Source organism: Pseudorca crassidens, chromosome 1, assembly GCF_039906515.1.
Source record: "Pseudorca crassidens isolate mPseCra1 chromosome 1, mPseCra1.hap1, whole genome shotgun sequence".
In the NCBI taxonomy this organism is placed as follows: Eukaryota; Metazoa; Chordata; class Mammalia; order Artiodactyla; family Delphinidae; genus Pseudorca; species Pseudorca crassidens.
Genome location: NC_090296.1, coordinates 91,473,118 through 91,492,139, shown reverse-complemented (window position 1 = coordinate 91,492,139; position 19,022 = coordinate 91,473,118). Strand labels below are relative to the sequence as shown.

General features: G+C 37.1%; 1 protein-coding gene and 1 long non-coding RNA gene across 8 annotated transcripts in view; one reads left to right on the top strand and one right to left on the bottom strand.

The window, feature by feature from the left end:
- SLC12A1 (solute carrier family 12 member 1) overlaps positions 1-17,246 on the bottom strand; it is a 91,539-nt gene extending 74,293 nt beyond the window's left edge. Inside the window, exons 1-4 of one of the 2 annotated variants that reach the window (XM_067746167.1) lie at positions 16,579-17,246; positions 5,815-5,946; positions 5,585-5,660; positions 831-926 (exon numbers count right to left, since the gene is read on the bottom strand). In XM_067746167.1, the coding sequence (XP_067602268.1) occupies positions 831-926; positions 5,585-5,660; positions 5,815-5,946; positions 16,579-16,998 (724 nt within the window). In that variant the 5' untranslated portion in view covers positions 16,999-17,246. Of the gene's footprint in view, positions 1-198; positions 295-830; positions 927-5,584; positions 5,661-5,814; positions 5,947-16,578 lie in introns of both variants that reach the window. The other variant, XM_067746161.1, reaches the window with a different exon arrangement.
- The window catches only part of LOC137228988 (uncharacterized), a 132,723-nt gene that overhangs the window by 101,505 nt on the left and 12,196 nt on the right, over positions 1-19,022 (top strand). For all 6 annotated transcript variants that reach the window (XR_010945489.1, XR_010945485.1, XR_010945487.1 and 3 more), the window contains exons 6-7: positions 2,815-2,877; positions 6,922-18,932. This is a non-coding gene — a long non-coding RNA (uncharacterized lncRNA). The remainder of the gene's footprint in view (positions 1-2,814; positions 2,878-6,921; positions 18,933-19,022) is intronic.

The following is a 19,022-nucleotide window of genomic DNA, read 5'->3' as shown; positions in this document are numbered from 1 at the left end:
ACCACAGCTGACAAGAGTAGACCAGGACTATACGCACAGTACCTTGTGTTTCCTTCTGTGTCCAGCTCATCCACACAGTTAGCCAGGCTTCAAGAACGTTGGGCTACTTTCTTGTTCCCACCAAAAAGAAGTAGAATAAAAAGTTTTTGCCTACCCGTAGCAAGTGATGAGAGCATTTAGATATCTTAGAAATTTTACCTCCACGAACAAACCCGTTAGTTGCTATTGCAGAAGTTGACAACCCAGTAATAGAAGTTACCATGGTGGAAAGAAGAATTATGAGAACTCCAAGACCTGTTAGCAATGAAAGACAGAAGATATTACATTTTACTTTTCTTCCTTGGATTCCCTATTGCTGCAAACTATACTGCTTTGAATTTAAGTGTTCACATCCAAGCCTTGGGCCCCAGTGGAGTTCCTTCGTGCTAAGGAGAAACGGGTTTGCCTGGCGTAAAGACCAAGTTGGAGAACTGCTCATTATGATGAAGGATGGTTTCCAAAAGCAAACACAATCTAAAATGCAGCCCTGGAAAGGAAAAGCTGACTTACGCTGGTGTCCTGGGAGAGAAAATACCCTGGCTGCGAAAAGAGAAAACATAACATTTGACCTTCTCTCTTGCTGGAGAGGAACCTGAATGAGAAAGTTGGGGGTTTGACAAAGGTTAAATCCTTCTCCATTTTTCTTGCATCTCTTTTGCCTGGCAGGGGGTAAAAAAAATGAACCAACTTGGATTACCTTTGAAAACACTCCAGAAAAGTCAGTGGTGAACTATTTGGGCCTGTGTTGCCTTTACCTTACAAATGATCATGCGGGTCACAGGTTTAATTACCTCCTCTGACATATCCATTTGTAGCAATAGCAGAGGTGGATAAACCAGTGATAGCAGTCACTGTCACGGCTAAGCCGATGATAATCACACCAAGACCTCAGTTGAGAGAGGAAAAATAAAGGCAATTAAATGGTGGAATAATCCATTAGATCATTTACATAAAAGCCAGCAAGTCTAGAGTAGTCACCAAAGGACCACATTTGAGTTTAACAAGTTGGTCTGGACATCACCACAGAGGAAATGCCCAGCATTGAAGTTTTCTGCCTGAAGTAGCACAGATCCAAGAAACTCAAGACCTAAGCTGTGCAGTGCAAAGTTTCACATAACCGAACAACTATGGCTGGTCAAAATTCAACATGAACCTCACTGTTTATGAAGTTCCAGACACCCATAAACATAATAGCTGTTAATATTACTAGAGTGTAGATGTTCATCCTTCCAGGGAAGTATCTTTTTATGTATATTCGACTGTGTAGGAGTGGAAAATTACATATAGTATAGAAAATTGTTCATCTGGCAGATGAGTAAAGTAGAAAGAATCAAATCAAACTACATTTACTTACTGGCTATGTGAACTCTGGCAAGTTACCTATTTTCTGAGCCAGAAATGACAATGAAATTAGAAAGAATGCGCGTGTAGAGTGGCCGTGTATAAAGAAAGTAGTGGCGTGTATAAAGACAGAATGCACGTGTAAAGTAAAGTAGCATAGTGCATAGAACACAGTACACAATCAATGGCACTGCTTTTTGATCAAATCCACAATAGTCGTAACAGCTATTGTTTATTAAAAGCCAACTATATATCCAGCTGTGCTAGGCGGTATGTGAAATGCAAGGAAAAATAAAAATGAAAAAAGCTGCCCTCAAGGATCTTATGGTTCAGAATCATTTATTATGAGAGGGAGAAAGTAGACCAGAACTCAGAGGAAGGCAAGGCTGCTTTCAGTTTCAGGAAATACACAGCTAGGAGGACACTGAAGGGTAGCAGAATATGCCGTCCCAAAATTTGCCACTTTAGCATAAGGATTATTTTGAGCTAAAGACAGCTGAAAAGAAGAAGATACCTCTTATTTGCCTAAAGGCAGGACATAGATTTGTAATGGTGTCTCCTCTTTCCTCTATACTGGGGACAGTTATCAGCTAGAGACTGGAGACAGCTGGAGATGGTACTAGAGGAATCTACATAGACTTTACTAACTAGCCCTTATCTTCCGTTAGTTCCGCCATGTATTTGCCTTCCCACAATGTGCCACTCTAGAAACTCAGTCTTTTCCTTTGTCTTGTTACTTCTCTAAAAATGTGTTTTTCTGTTAAGATGCTTGTATAAGCCCAAGTTGTAACCACCCCTTTGAGTTACTTAGTGCTGAAGATTCCCATGTACATGCACGATGCACATATTACTAAACTTCTGATTGTTTTTCTCTTGTTAATCTGTATGTTGTCAGTCTACTTTACAGGGCCCTAGCCAATGAGCCTAAGATGAGTAGAGGGAAAACAGTTTTTCCTCCCCTACATTACCCTGCTCAGTGGAGATCAACCTTAAATTCAGGGAGAACTTGTAGGCACTGAAATCACCCTGGCTCCAGCCAGAATGTGCTTGCCGAGGTCTGTTTGGTGTGTTCCTTGACATAAAGTGAATGCTTCATAATTGTTGATAGCCTCGCTTGTTCCAAGGATGATAAAAAGGGCACTTAGCCAAGAGAGGCTGTGATCTCTCTGGCCATGCCCTAGAACAAGGGGAAGTGGAAGGAAGTTAAGGACAAAAATGGGAATGAGGTATTGGAAGCTGGCTCTTTTGATGCCTCCAGTTATATCCTGGCTCTAGCAGAAGTTTCTAGGCTCTTTTACAGTTAAAGTGCAGTAGGAAGAGGCTAACCATGGGTATGAGATGCAAACTTAGACTATACTGGTTTGGCCCCTATAGATTCTTGCACATTTGGTGTTATAAGAAATGCTTGCACTAAATTCTTTGTATCTTTTGCAGGGATCCTGTAGTGAGCGTCGCCTCTACATCACTGTGCAGTTTCAAGACTGTGTGCCAGTAAAGGTGACTTCTTTTTTTTTTTTTTGCACTTTATTTTAACTCTTGACTTTATTTTGAGGAAGTTTGATACCAAATGTTTAGCTCACCCCAGCAACAGTAGAGAACCAAATAGTTTGCATTTCATGACATTAAACCTGCTCTGACTTTTGTTATTTCCCTACCCCTTATATTCCCTTTGCCTTTATTTTCCAAACAATTCTTAATTTATCCTTTGGCATCATATATATTTCTGTAAACCATTTAAAATCCTGGAACAAAGTTGTATGCATTTAAACAGCAAGGGATTTGCTTCCCTCTCACAATCAAACATAAAATCCCAGGGCAAAAGCAGCTTAGAAAACATTCAGTTCATAGTTTTCTCAAACTTCAGTCCTTGAACCACCTGCTTCAGGAAATGCCTGGGGTGCTTATTAAAAATGCCCAGACTTACTGACTTTGGATCTTTCCAAGTGAATCCCAGGATTCTGCAGTTTTGTAACTATCTTCCCAGGTAATTGTTATGAACCCCACAGTCTGAAGATTATTGTTGAGCTACCCTCAGCCAATCTCAATTTGTGTCTGCCTGTTCAGCAACGTTCTTCAAAGAATTGATTGGGAAACAATTAATCCGGCTCCCTAATTTTCAGATGAGACAGTGAAACACACCAAATATAAATGACTTGCTTCAGGTCGTACTTGCTTTTAATGCCCTTCTTCCTTGCTTGATGTTTAAGTTTATTGGATACCATCATGCCCCAGCCAAGATGGTCAAGACAGAGAACAACTAGATGGCATTATCAGCTCATTCTTCCAATTGCTTTTGGGGACAAGGCAGCCAGAACTTATAGCCCCAGATGGTTACCCAAGGACTGTAGCTACCATTACTCCTGGCTACAGCTTCCTTCTGGCTTTTTCCCCAGGGTCTGAGCTTGAAAGTATATTCAGGTTTCTTCCCCAGGCTACCCTCAAAGCCAGAAGGGGGTACTGCTTGTACTTATTTGTCTTCTTTCCCAGTAAAGGGGACCCAATTTGGACCCAGATGGTGACTTAATCAACTCCTTCAGCTTTGAGTTCGTGACAAAGTCCAGTAAAACTGAGTAAGGTTGATAGTAAGTTTCTACTACTCACTAAAGTCTATTTTCTCAGAATTAAAAAAAAACAAAAAAAACCTCCATTCAAAGGAAAACCCACTGGACACCCATTTAGGTAGAACTCTACTCTCTTCTGAAGCTGGATTTGACAATTTAAATAAAAGATCCTTATTAAAACAATACTGATGTCTGAAAGTATAATAAACAGTTTAGCAGAAGATAGAATTCTTCATATTCTACAATTTTGCAATAAACATGAAACTGGGTTGACTGTGAAGAATAATGTAAGATCTGATTAAAGTTCAGATTATTACCCAAACATACGGATTTTAAATAAGTTGCATTAAAAAGAATCACCCCTGCCCTGGGCTACACTCACACCTCCAAACAAAGTAATGTTTCCTGATGATCTCAATAAGTTACTAAACTGCCCTTAAAAAACTAATTTTGCATGAAACCCTGGAGCAACAGTTTGGCAATATTAAGATGCAGATTTTTCATGGAATAGCATATACTTATTTTGGACCCTGAGGCTGTAAGTGTTCATTTGATATGCATCATAAAGCCAGCAAGAAGCCCTTTGTCAGGAGCTCAGCAGTTGCCAAACACACAAAGAGGAAAAACTATGGGAACTGGTTCCAGCTCTTTTTCGCATTAAGTCTTCTGGTGATTCGGAATCTGTTTTGAGGAGCGAAGGCAATAAATAATGACCAAGTACCTTTTAAATGTGAATTGAGACACATTTTGGAGTAGAATCTGAAAGCACATCTGAACTTCTGTGTTCTTGATACTAATGATTTATAGGTGTGCCCCCCACAAAGTGAACCTATAATGTGTTTTCCATATAGAGAGTAGAACATCATTAATTTTTATCACATTGAATCAGAAACTTTTATATAATTCAAATAAATTTTTATATAAATTTTAGTAGTATACTCACAATAAAAATATTTGCCAGAGGAAACAATACTTTAAATAAAATACAATATTTAAAAACATTAAATAAGCACTCAAAATAATTTCAACATCATCCATTTCCATTTAGCAAAATTATCAATACTTATATACATTATCTTGGTCTTTTTACCTATCTTTTTAAGCTTCTATCTGGCAATAGTTTATTAACCTTTGTTTTCTTACTACTTGTACCTGCAAGTAACACTGTTTTCTCTGGAAAATGTTCAACAATTCAGCATTTTTATTAGTCAAGTCACAGTTTCACCAGTTTTCCCACAAGTTATTTTTGTTCAGTGATGTTTTGCTAATAATTGTAAGGGGGATACTCTGATGAATGTCAGTATGTCCCAAAATATGAATACTATTATTTAAAATGAATGTATAAATACTATTATTTAAAATGAATGTATCTCTATATACTTGGACACCTACAACTCTATGAAATGATGAAATATTTACTTGAGCGTTTATCTGGTTGGCAAGCTGGAAAATTCCAGGCTCCCAGGAGATAACACTTTACCTGTCTTCTCTGACAGACATTGTCAAAGAGGCAAAGTAAAAGAGCCCAAGTGCAGATTAATTCTGCGATCTTCATCTCACATTCAGTGTTAATGGTGAAAACAAGTTGCTTATTGAGTTTTTAATTTACATTGAAAACTACATAGGAGGGAAAAAGTGCTTACCGATCCCAGCTTCTCCAACAATCCAGGAGAGGCGAATGAAGAGCATGACACCCCAGATATTCAGCATACATCTTACCTGTGGGTTGAGGGAGCATGGAAAAGGACATGAGAAGTGACAGTGGGGCAGCACCCAGCCATCTTTGTAACTCTGGTGTTCAGGCTTATTAACACTTAGTCCACTAGGACATTGAACAGATAGTTTTCATTTGTAAACACAGAAGCTTTCTCACCAGCACACCTTTCACCCATCCAAACTTCACGGCACCGGCTTGGTCTTCTTCCTTGTTTTCAGCTTGTTCATCGCCAGGCATCCCATCCCCGTTGGCAACCACGTCAGCTGAACCCGGGGCCACTGATACATTCTGCATTTTTACAGAGAGCAAAACATGGTATTTGGTCAACACATGGTTCCATAAAACTTCCAGAGGCAAATAAAAACAATTGACGTGGGACTTCCTTGGTGGCACAGTGGTTAAAGCATCTGCCTGCCAATGCAGGGGACATGGGTTCAAGCCCTGGTCTGGGAAGATCCCACATGCCGCGGAGCAAATAAGCCTGCGTGCCACAACTACTGAGCCTACACTCTAGAGCCCACGAGCTATAGCTACCGAGCCCATGTGCCACAGCTACTGAGCCTGCGCACCTGGAGCCCGTGCTCTGCAACAAGAGAAGCCACCGCAATGAGAAGCCTGCGTATCTCAACGCAGCCAAAAATAAATAAATAGATAAATGAAAAGAAAAAAAAAATTTAAAAAAAAAAAAAAAAAAACAATTGACGTGAAACGTGAGGAAAATAAACATATTCCAGTCATTTTAATAAGATGATTATTTTTTGCCCTGGGAGTTTACGCGTTCATTTTGTGGGTGATTTTAGGCACCACTGAGACTGCAAGGGTGGTAAAGGAAACGGGGCAGTTCTTCTACTGGTGAGAATATTACCTTAGGGGAAAACGATGGAATTTGGATAAATTTAGAATACAAAAGGATCAAAAGAGAGAAGGAGGAATGCAAGGTGGGGAGGAAAGCTTATCAAGAGTGAATGAGGGTCTTTTAGAAGGCAAGGTACGAGGGCCAGACAGTTAACCTTCCTCACTAATGCAGTGTTTGGCCTTCTTTCCATTCACCTCCCTGGGCTTCATTTTATCCATCTAAAAAAAATAACAAAACTTCTCCACTCACGTCAGAGTATCTTTAAGAAGATTCAATAGAAGTAACACATAGAAGTGTTTTCTTTAAAAAAAAAAAAAATAGTTTAGAGTATTCTTAAAATACTCTAAAGTTGTAAAGGCTCTGTATGGCTACAAGAATGATACTCCTGTAGGGGAATTTTCTTTCAGATTTGATATACGTTGCCTGAGAATTGTTGGATGTCCAATAGTATTGTACGGAAGGTAAGAAGCCTCCATACTGACGACTAGAAAGGTAAGCTGAGTAGAAATAAGAAGTAAGTACTATAGAAAAGGTCGAAACCTTTACTGAGGGTTTTTTTTTTTTCCTGTGGCCTTATTTTGAAAACGATCTTCCTTGTCAGTAGGATAGTCTCTGAATTTAATGGGGAAGGAAATAGCTATGTTTCTCTCAAGTTAAGAACAAACAACTCTCTAGCTTTTCTTTTAGGTGTGACTGAATAATTTCAGATGCCATCCACTTAGTTTAGCCTATCTAGCACTTACCTGACTCTTTAGTGGTTAGACTACACTCTGTTAAGCTCCCCGAAAGCAACCTTCTCCAGTAAGGATTTTGAAATTATTAGGGAATTCTTTTAGATTCAGCAGTTGATTATCATTATTAAAGAACAACTTTATCTTGTTTAAGTGGTCTAAACTTGTGTAAGTCTAGGATGACGTGTTCTGACATTACTAGCTAAGAGGCCTTAGACAAGGGCATATTTTCCCTCTAAAATGGGACTGGTATGATGTAAATATTCAGTGTTTATTATAAGGACTTTATTTGGGGACGACTGAAGTTCTTTCTCTTGCCATGATCAAGAGTTCTTACTTCTTTGGGCTTTGATGTACCATTAGCATACCCACTGTAAGATGACCCTAATCTGGGCTGTTTACTCCAAGGTGATTTTGATTCCTTGTCTCCTTCTTCCAGCAAGTCCTCTAAGCAAGGATTTCTCCCAGTTTTGTTCTCCCGTAAGACTTTTTTCATGATACTAGTGTGACACTTGGGTAACCAATGTAATATAATGTGATGAGAGTTATTGTATGTGAACTGAATTGGAGGAAGATGGTGGTATGTGTTACTTCTCAATACCAACCAAGGGCCTGCCATTCAGCAGGCCATCAATAAACAGTATTGAATTGAAGGCCACCCGATCTCTACCACTTAAAAGCAGATGACCTAGCTTCTTTTTATCCATTCTTGCCTCCTATTTCTTTTTCTTCCTTCCCTATTGGGTATTCCATTTCTCACTGTTTCCTCTGTGCAGGCCACATTAAATAAGAGACAGAAACTGAGTGAATCCCAAGTCAGATCATCTTACTATTTTCTGACAGCATTAGGAAAAATTTGAATGGCATAGAAAACTGAAATTAAAGGTTAAAATTTAGTTTTGAATTACCTGAGAAATATCTTAATCTTAAGCATCCTCAGTCCCTATTTACACAAATAATTGAAAGCTGACATCATATAGTCATATCAATGTAAGATATGGATAAACAAAGTCCATAGAAACTGAGGCTGAACTGGGCAGAAACTGGTGATTTATAGCAGCCACAAATGCAAGTCATGCATGTAATTCAAAATGTTTCAGTAGGTACTTCAAAAACAGTGAAAAGAAATTAGTGAAATAACTTGGGGTCAGATATGGATCCTTACATTAAAAAATACATTTCATTTTTGCAGAATATCGTACTTCCCATATTTGTAATATAAATATTCATTAGCAGTAGGGGCACCCCACCTTGTAGGAGGGACCTGAATTACAGACTATTTTAATAATATACTTTACTTAATAGATCTGTATAAAATATTATGTCAGCATATGGTCATTGTAAAAATATTGATGAGATATTGTACATTCTTTTTTTCCATACTGTGTCTTTGGAGTCCAGTGTGTGTTTTACACAGATAGTACCTCTCAATTTTTACTAACCATATTTCAAGCGCTCAATAGCCACATGTGGCTAGAGCTATCATATTGGATCCTCACATGTCTATACAATACAGTCAATTACAGATGGATGAAATATTTGAGGTTGTTCTCCAGTCAATTAAAAGTTATATTTTTCTCTGAAAGGATTCTATATTCATAAGGCAGCTGAGTAGTTCAAATGTAACTTTTATTTTGCATAACTGGAAAAATCAATGAGAGCAAGGAATTGAGGAATGTGTTAAAATACTCATGAATGTTAAAGAGATTACTTGGTCAGGAGATTCATTTATTTGATTTGATTTGAGAAAAACGTTTTAAATTGTCAGTATTCTAGTTAATCAAGATCCCATCGCCAGGGCTTCCCTGGTGGCGTAGTGGTTAAGAATCCGCCTGCCAGTCCAGGGGACATGGGTTCGAGCCCTGGTCCGGGAAGACCCCACATGTTGCGGAGCAACTAAGCCCATGCACCACAACTACTGAAACCTGCGTGCCTAGAGCCCGTGCTCTGTAACAAGAGAAGCCACTGCAATGAGAATCCCACGCACCACAACCAAGAGTAGGCCCCGCTTGCTGCAACTACAGAAAGCCCGCGTGCAGCGACGAAGACCCAACACAGCCAAAAATAAATAAATTAAATAAATTTAAAAAAAGATCCCGTGGCCGGACCATCAGCGGTTACTCAGTCAAGGAGAAGGCAATTTCCTCTTTCTGGGTTAATTGGGGAGTCCATGAGACAGAACTTTAGTCACTCTCTTTTTAAAGGCAATCTTGGCAATAAAACCCATGTTTCCTGATTAAACCTGAACTTGAGGGTTTGGTTCAGGAAACTGCTCTTCTCTCTGATGAATTCTGATGGTAACTTTGACCCTTAGATCTGGATTGATGAGAATACCAATGATTGTAAAAAAAAAACGAACAAAACAATATCTTACAATGTAGGCTAAAGAATAAATGGGATATTTTAAATTTCTCCTTAAGTGAACATTTCTATCTGATGGATACCCTTCTGGTTACAGTTTAACAGTTCTTCAGTTTATCACTGGGACATCACAATGTGAAGCAAAAATAATATTCTATGAGGGCGTGTCAAGGAAATCATTATATATAGAAATTAGTAAGGCAATAATTTTCTAAATTATTAAAAAACAGAGTCACTGTAGGATCTTCAACTCTCTCGTAGTAAGTATGTTCAACCTGCTAGAGTTTCAAAGTTTTAAATATATTTATAACACAGAGGGGAATAATCCCTCGAATGTATATTTCTTCCATTGACAATAAAGGTCTGATGGTACATTTATAAGTACAGAATCCATTCCCGTTCCTTGCTCTCATGTGGGAGCTGAAAAATCCCTGCAACATATAGACTAGGAGACTTGGAATCTAGTTTTGGCAATGCAATTAATTCAGTGCTTGTCCTCCAGCAAGTTACTTCACCTTTCCTGGATACTGCCAGTGAGGATAAATCCAGTGGGTTTTCTGAAAATCTTACTTTGAAGTAGTTTACTCTAAGGCAAAATCATTTCTCTATGCTTGCCATCTCCCTCTTCTAACATGTCCAAGCAAAACTTGGTTTCACTCTTTAATAAATGTCTCCTGTGTAAACCCAAACAGCAACTATAAAGTTAACTTATCATCGAAGTACGGAGGGAGACTTCAGGTCGAGGGTTTGTGGGGACTTCATGGCTGTGAGCTATAACCGGTGGCTGGCAGACTCCTGGCTGGTGCACGTTCTTGGGACCAAAGTCATAAAGACTAAAAGTTTTATGACTGCTACCTGAAACCAGTTTTTTCCTTCATACTTTGAATTAATTTGTTTGTTCACACTCCATTACCATATATGATGACCCACAACCTTTCATAAACGCATTTTAAATTGCATAGCTGTAGGGACTGATTATTTATTTACCAAGAGTTTTACCTGTGCATTAAGTATTCAGAGAAAGTAAAATAAAGTATGTTAGAAAGAAAGAAAAGTTTGATAAAGGACTTTCCCCCCTCCAGTATTGTTAAACTAGTAAAGATTCAATCACATGCAGTTTAAGTAAATTCCTAATGGATTTTTCTAGAAGATGAAAGATTAAATTATTTTATTTAGTATAAAATATGTGATTTTTCAGACCCCAGAAAAATAACAAATGCCTTTCTAGGCTCTCATCAAAGAAGAAAAACATACATATCTTTATTCTTTAAGTTCTAGAGAGATAATATTTGCTATGATATATGTTTTCAACTTTTCAGCCTTTAATCTCAGGATGGTGGAAATCTTAGACCATCAAAGACGAATAGTTCCATAAATATTTAGGCCTAGGTGATTCCCTCCCCATTGTTTTAAAGTTTCTTTTACTATTGAAATATTTAAACATATGCGATAGTAGGGAGAATAATATATCTCATGTATCCATCATTCAGCTTCAACAATTATTGACATATTGCCAATATTATTCCACTTAAACTTCTCACACCCCTGCCACTGAATAATTTTAAAACCAATCCCAGTAAGGACCAGATAATTCCTAAGGTTCATTTCAGAATGAAAAATATGTAATTCTAATAATAATTTGTATATCTTATTGATCAATATTATTATGTTTATACATTGCTATCCCTTGTGGTAAAGGGGAGTATTTTAAATTATGAAAATGAGAGGGATTTTTTTTCTTGTTTTTAAAGTTACTATACACTATGCCACCAGTGGTCACACTTTATAATCACAGTATTTTTATTATATCTGAAAACACATAGCTCACACGCAAATTGACTTGTATTTTTGAAAACTTAAGCCAAAAGGTAGCTATGTATAATAAACCAGCATGAGAAAGTAAAATTAAAATATTCTTAACATTTTCCAAGTGTACGTTTAAGGGAACTCCCATTCTATTCACCACCTATCACTGAACTAGTTATAATGTGAAATTAATCATTTTTTGTTTTGTTTCCACAGATTAGTTTAATAGTGCAAGCTCCCAGGGGAACTGGTCTTGGGTACTAAGAAACTCTAACAAGTATTAAAATGAATCTTTAGCTGCAGAGTTTCATTCTAACAAATATTTTAAGGGTGCCTTCTGGTCTTCACTGGCCTTCAGAGCATTTATTGCCTATTTTATCTGGCTGTCATTAAATTAGTGATTATTTATAAATTTGGATATCCCCAATTTTAATGCAAAAGTTCCAAATTTGAGCTTTGAATCGCTTTAGAAAAGATTATTTTCTAGAGAAAGCATTTGTAGATTTTTGTTTGTTCTTTTACAGAAGATAAGCACTTATACATTGATTTATGTGGTTTAATGTTTGTTAACTTGATTATATGTCCTTTACTTCTATCCATAACTATGGCTTTTGACTTATAAAATAAAATTCTAGAGAGTGGAGATGAAATCTCTTTAACTCATTTTATAGAGTAGCTCTTGTAAATAAGTGGCTAGTAAATGCTTTTGATAATGACAATGAAAATGACTGAGACCTACAATTAATTCTGTGAGAGAAGCAGCATGGTCTCTTGCCACAGTGCCTCCAACAGGGAAGAAATTAGGATCTCCTGCCCAGCCCATCATGACTGAGTTGAGATTTCTTCCTTGTGCATGAGTTCCACCATTTTCTATAGCTGTCGAATGAGCTGAGGCAAAGTGCTGTGGGAGAGTAGGCTGGGGATGGAAAATAGTGACAAAAAGCTTGAACTCTGGAGTCATGCAGCCAGGGGTTCACCTTATTACCCATGTGACCTTGGCTTCCTGACCTTGGAAATTTACTGACTTCTTTAAGTCTTTATTTTCTCTTCTTAAAGATCCTTAGGATTTTATAAAACCTTCCCCAACTTTAAAATAGCAATAATAATAGTACCTACCTTGAAGGGTTGTCATGGGATTGAGTGAGAATTCGTCAAGAGTACAATGTCTGACACATAAAAATATCTCAATAAAATTTTTGTTATTATACCGAGTCACTCTTTTTTTTTGGCCTCGCAGATTGTGGGTTATTAGTTCCGCAACCAGGGATTGAACCGGAGGCAGTGAAACTGCCGAGTCCTAACCACTGGACCACCAGGGAATTCCCCGAGTCACTCTTAATGCTTTTATTTACAAATTATTTTTAGTTGCTAACGGCCTAAAGACCCAAATGTGAAGTCATTCCTTTGTTTTTGTTTTAATTCAGTTTCTATGCAATTGGCTTATTAAAAATAATAATATTTACATCTTAATTTTCATAGTATTTTATACTTTTCACAGACAGTTTATTTCAATGACATGAGAACAATGACTTTAATTGAAAGGCTTTATATTTTCCTCAATCCTTTGTAATTGTATTTTTCTGAAATGCCAACAACAATGGTGGTAGTAAGGCTTTAAAAAGTTCCCTTTTGGTTATCCCGGTAGTTAGGAATTGTGTATAAAAAGGTGGGCACAAGAATTAGGTTGGATACTAAAAGAATTATTTTTACAAAGTAGAAATACTAGATTTTTTTTTGCCAGATGTCTAATAATCTTTATGCATGTTTTGATGTGGAACGATCTCCAAAGTCTGTGGTATAATGAAAACAGCAGAGTGCAGGACAATATTGTAAAATATGTCCCAATACTTGTTTGAAAAAAATACAGACAGAAAGTTAGACAGATAGGCCTATACGCTTGTATAGGCATAGAAAATTTCTGGAAGGATTTATAAGAAACTCTCAGTAATAATTGCCTTTGAGAGAAGGTTTACTTTAGATAAGAGACATTTCAGTATATATTTTTTAGTACTTGTTAAATATTTTTTCAGTGTGTATTTTCCTTTGTAAATAAAATTTTAAATAAAAGTTATCTGGTACAAAAATTACCATGACCATCATCAATAATCATTTATTGAGTTTCTACCCATTATAGGCAACGTGCTAGACTTCGTCTGCATATAAACTAATATTCACAAGCATCCTGCAAGATCAGTCAAAGTTATGTAGCTTGTACAGTACTGCAAGTAAGGGATGGAGTCATTTTTTTCTGATTTTAACCAGTTTCCAGAAATCTGTAATTCATGGCCACCAGTATAGGCATTTAGCTCTTTACTACATAGAAAATGAAAGGGATTTCTCCACTATGATCTTAAATCATTGAGATAACAAATTCTGTCAGTATCTATCACTCCTAGAGTTTTATTTAAGGTAGAGACTTAAAATAATGTCTTTCAAACCGAGTTTTCATTTTACCTATTAGGACAAACTTGTCATATAATTTTTTCCAACTTGGAAGCTATAACCAGGATTTTCACAAAATTCAACTGATTTCTGACTAAATTTGTTCTGCCATTTAGTATGAATGTACCATTCCTACATGGCTTTTAAAGCATTATAATTAGGGATACAAAAAAATATCTCCTAACTTATACTATGTCAATTTTTTCCTGCTCTTACATTATTTAAGTAAACACTATCATGTTTTTGTATACAGAATCAGTGACATGTCTGAGTATTATTGTACAATGTTTGTTCTATTGATCATTTCCAGTTGTGTTTTGAGGAACTACCATAAAATTGTCAAGGGCCACAAGGAGGTGGCAGCATAGCTACATTATACGGCCGGTCTTCATCTTTTATTTGGGAGATGGGAGGGAAAGCAGGGGGAATAGCGGAATCAAATTCACTAGCAAGGAAGAAATGAATTGAAGGCCCAGACTGCTCATGTCTGAAGGAGAGTACAGAAGTAGAACATGTGGAATAAGTGCTCACAGGCTCAGCGACACTAGAATGGTCCTGGCTATGGGAATGTGCCTATTGCAGATTCCATGGTTATATACTGATTCTGCTCCCAATTTGGTTATGTGGATAGTTCTGCATGATTTAATCAAGGTGAACTACACAGAAAGAATAATTATACTTGTTCAGAATTACTTGTTCAGAATAACTATACTTGTTCAAACTATACTTGTTCTCAATTCAGGGCATTGAGACTAAACCTAATTTTTAATGTATTTAATTTGCCATTCCTTCATATCTGAGAGAAAAAAAATACTGTAAGTTAATGTTAAGTCCTTAGTCTCATTTTATGTTTTCAAAAATAATATGATATCCCAAACAGCCATCAAAACTGTCAAACGCAGCTATTGCATTCCTCCCGTTTAGTCATTCAGATGGTTTTCTAACAGCAGTGTCCTCAGAGCTTTTCTGCCCTTATATAAAGATTTACATAAACCGTGGCTTTAGAAATTATAAATCAGCTACTTTCCTCTCTCTAGAATATCAGTCCTAACAACAATGTGAGTTGACACCATTTCCTTTTTAATAGAATTAAAATTTTGTTTTCTTTTGTTGTAAATTGGGGAAGGAAGTGAGAATATTTAAATTTTGATCGCAATTTTAACAAACGATGCAGCTTTAAAAATTAATGAGGTAGGGTACAGTGGAATAAAATTTCAGGTCTATGAAGACTTTGGCTCATTTTACTTCTTCAGAATAAATTGAAGTCTCTTCATAATGTAAATTTCTCTTTCTGCCCTTCCCATATCTTGATACCTTGGAAACTCCTTGTGCCTTCTTCTCTTAACCTTCTTTTCTCTCTTTTCCTTCTCCCTTCCCCTTTTCTCATGTAGAAAAGGAAAGTGACACTTTAACTCCAGGAACTTCAAATTGCCCGGCTTCTCAACAATCTTCCTGGGGGCTGGCCTTTTTGTCTGAAATCACTACATTGCTAACTTCTTTTGATTAAAGCAGCAGGTATCCCAGATAAAATCTAAATCTACGTCTATAAAGAAAGCAGCCATTTGGCAGAGTGCTGCTAATACAGTACACGGCACAAATAAGGCTTGGCTGTAGAGAGGGGTAGAGAAACAGGGCATGGCTCCCTCTCTGGAAGTCGCTCAGTCTTCAGTGGTAGGACCCAGAGCAGCCAAGGGGAACAGCTTATGGAGAGAAGTTTTCTTGTGGAAAGAAGGATGAGCAGAAACTAAAGGGAGCTTTTCACCTTTATTAGCATCTTTCATGAGAGGAGTATTCCGAGAATTCCCAGAGTGGGCAATCATTTAATTAAAAAATTGTTGAATGAATGAATAAATATGAAAGGAATTGTTCCACTCATTTTTTTTTCCTTACCTTAAAACCTGGGCAAGAGTAGACTGCATTTAGATATGAGACAACTAATTATTCTTCTCAGCAAGTAATTATATTCCATAAAGAATGCTATTCATTCCAAACTGCGGTCCAGAAGAGCAGGAAAATAAAATGCATCAACATATTTTAGAGCAAGTAACCGAAGAAGAAATCTACTAAGCTTATAAATGATTTGCTACAAGATTAGAGAAAGTGCTGCCTCACGCTTCTAGGAGATTGGGAACCCTGGCTATATTCCTTAAACAATGAAAAGTTTAGCCACTTCTGCTGCTTCTGTACTTTAATTTAGTTACTTTTATATGCTTAAGTGCCTTCAGGAGCCTCAGGCAAGGTTTTGAAGAAGAAGGGATAAAATGCTGAATCTTATAAATCTCTTCTCTCTCTTTAAAGAGTATAAAAAAATACCCACGTGCACTAAAGGCTGGTACAACAGTGTTAACTACAGCAAACACTAGTGACTTTTTTTTTTTTAACAATAGTTGTGGAGGCATTAATACTAAGGTGAAACCAGCTTAGTATTCCGTTTTGACATGTTTAACCAAGTGTGAATTGAATAGCCTATAATTGTAAACAAGATACCACATATTGCCTGACTTTCAGAATTAAGTTTTTAGTTCTCTGTCCTCAGTCAGTAAACATTTGTGAAGCACTTTTGTATATCTTCTGTTTATTGGGAACTAGGGACAGCTGTGTAAGTAAGATGGATGGTTTGCAATAGACCTCTTCACTGGACACTTTTCTATTTATAGTGTTCGTAAGAAGCAGGAGATCACCTGAAGGAGTAAGGAGGATACTTTCCCGTACCTTTAAGCTTACCTTTGCCAGTTGCTCGTGAATCTCAAGCAGGCTGGGTCGGTTGACCTTGGGCCCACTGATGCTGCCAGTGTTGCGATAGTACTCGATCTTGGGAACAGCATCCATGGTGTTGTGGCCAAAGGTTTGTAGGTAGTATGTGTTTGTGTGAGAATCATAAGCATGAAAACTGGCATCTGTTTTAGCAGTTTCTCCAGTTTGGAGGAAGTTGTCATAGCGGTCCTGATTCCCAGGTCTAAAGCTGATTCTGAATCTGTTCTGGCCTTCATCCCCAAAAGAGGTTTCCTCATAATGTGGAGGGTCAGTGTTGTCATTCGCAGCCACACTGCTCTCATGGCTCTCATTTATGACATTAACTTGAAAGCGATTGGCATTACTGGGTGCGGAATCCAGAAATACATTGGAAGGGTTGTTCAGTGACATCTTCCGAAACGGATGTTTTGAACTAAGCTGTCTGCTTTATGGTTGCTTAAAAAAAGTCTATAGATTTCCTCCTCAAAACAAACACTAATGTGTTTACATTAGGGAGCTCCTGGCTTTTGTTCTAGAAGAACTCAATAAATAGATTCTTGATATATTGTCTCCCATACAAGCTTCAGAATGTTCTTCAAAGCTGTCATTGGAAAAGAAAATTAGACTTGTTCCAGATAATATAAATATGTTTAAGTAGGGTTGGGGGTATGAGGGAACAGTTTTCTTTCATAAGACATACGATTTTAAATTCATTTCCTTAAAAATTACCTGTCCAGGAACCTTAGTTACCTGGGCAATTAAATCCCATAATAAATAACTGGGGACCTGCTTCGGCAAACAGAATTTCCAATGGAGTCATTAAAATGTTACCTGCGTTTGTAGTATTTGCTTGTACTCAGTGCGATTGGATTCAATATGACTTTAGAAAAGATATAACTCTACCAGCTGAATAGAGTAAGAGCTGATGAGAGTATTCTCAGCCTGAAACAGAGTTCATTGACAGTGCTAAATGTGGAAACCGCCAAGTATTTTGTGATTGATATTAATATATATTATATAATGAATACATTTAAAAATATTTTTTAAACTTCTTAAAAATACATTCTTGTCAGGTTATAAATATACATCCTGTCAAGATGTCTCTGTGAATTCTTGGGTCTTTTACTAGCCTTCAAAATGTTTCATTTGCTCATACATTTGTTTGTTTAACAAATGCTATTATGGAACCTTTAAAAAAAATAGGAGTATTCTGGGTAAGGAAATAAATCTCAGTCCTTAATAATTCTACCTATATTTAGGTAGAATAATTATGTTCTACGGATTCCCTTTCAAGAAATATTCTAGTCTTCAAGAGGTTTTTATTTGACTGTGAGATAGACTACATAATCATTTTCACAATCCACGATATAAGCCCATCTTAGAACATTCTTTCATCAGAATAATATCTCTTTATTGATACCTTAAAATTTGGCTTTTCAAAGAAAGTTCTACAAAGATAGATAAATACAAAAAATTAACAAAAAACCCCGGAAAACCTTGCTTCTCACCAGCAGTTATTAAAGCTATTTCTTTGAATTAAAAACAAAAAAATCTCAACTTCAACTCTCAAATAATCATTCCTGGAGAAATTATAAGTGAAACTATTACCTCTTTAGTTTTTATGGAACCTCTCACTTCTCTTCATTACCCTTGACATCCTCACCTTTACTCCACTCCTCAGAATCTACTTTATGACATAATGTTAAGTATGATTTTTACCCTGCCCAGAAACGTTTAACTTACCACCCAGGAGCCTTCTCAGGAAGCATAACCTACTTCAGCATCACCCAGGCATATATGCAGCACTTAGCTTTCACCCCCAAACCTTAGGCTTCTTCTTATTGGTTAAAATCTTCCTTGAAAAAGATGACAAGAAATGATTGGCCTGGATTAATACTGTAGGCCCCACCCAGCCATTAGCGCAGAAGAACCTTAAGTACTACATCAGCTAGTAACCAGGAGTAAACCATTAATCCTTTTAGGCAGGAAGACAAAGTTTCTTTAATGCCTGAGGGGAGTTGGATTGCTCAACAGCCATCATCCAAGAAAGTATGAGCAGTGCTTCAGTCTGAGGCTAAATAAATTGAATCTTGCCATCTCATTGCACACGATTCCTAGTGACCTCCTATTGTTCAGGGTACGCAGCAAAATATAGGCCTCCAGAGACAATTTCTACACTTCGTAACTAGACAGTGGTATTTGAGATTACTTTATCTTGCTTATAGCAGATATTATCTTGATTCTTCTCTGCACAGGAAGTGAGCAGACTGGGAGTATGATCAATGATGTATTGGAAATATTTCTACTTAATGGGAAAACTCTTTCAAGCAGAAATCAAACTATGGGTAAGTTTTCCAGCGGCACTGCTAAATGACCTTTTTGCCTCCACCCGGCAAAACGTTTTCATCAAAACTGGTTTTTGAGTTTTGTTGAGG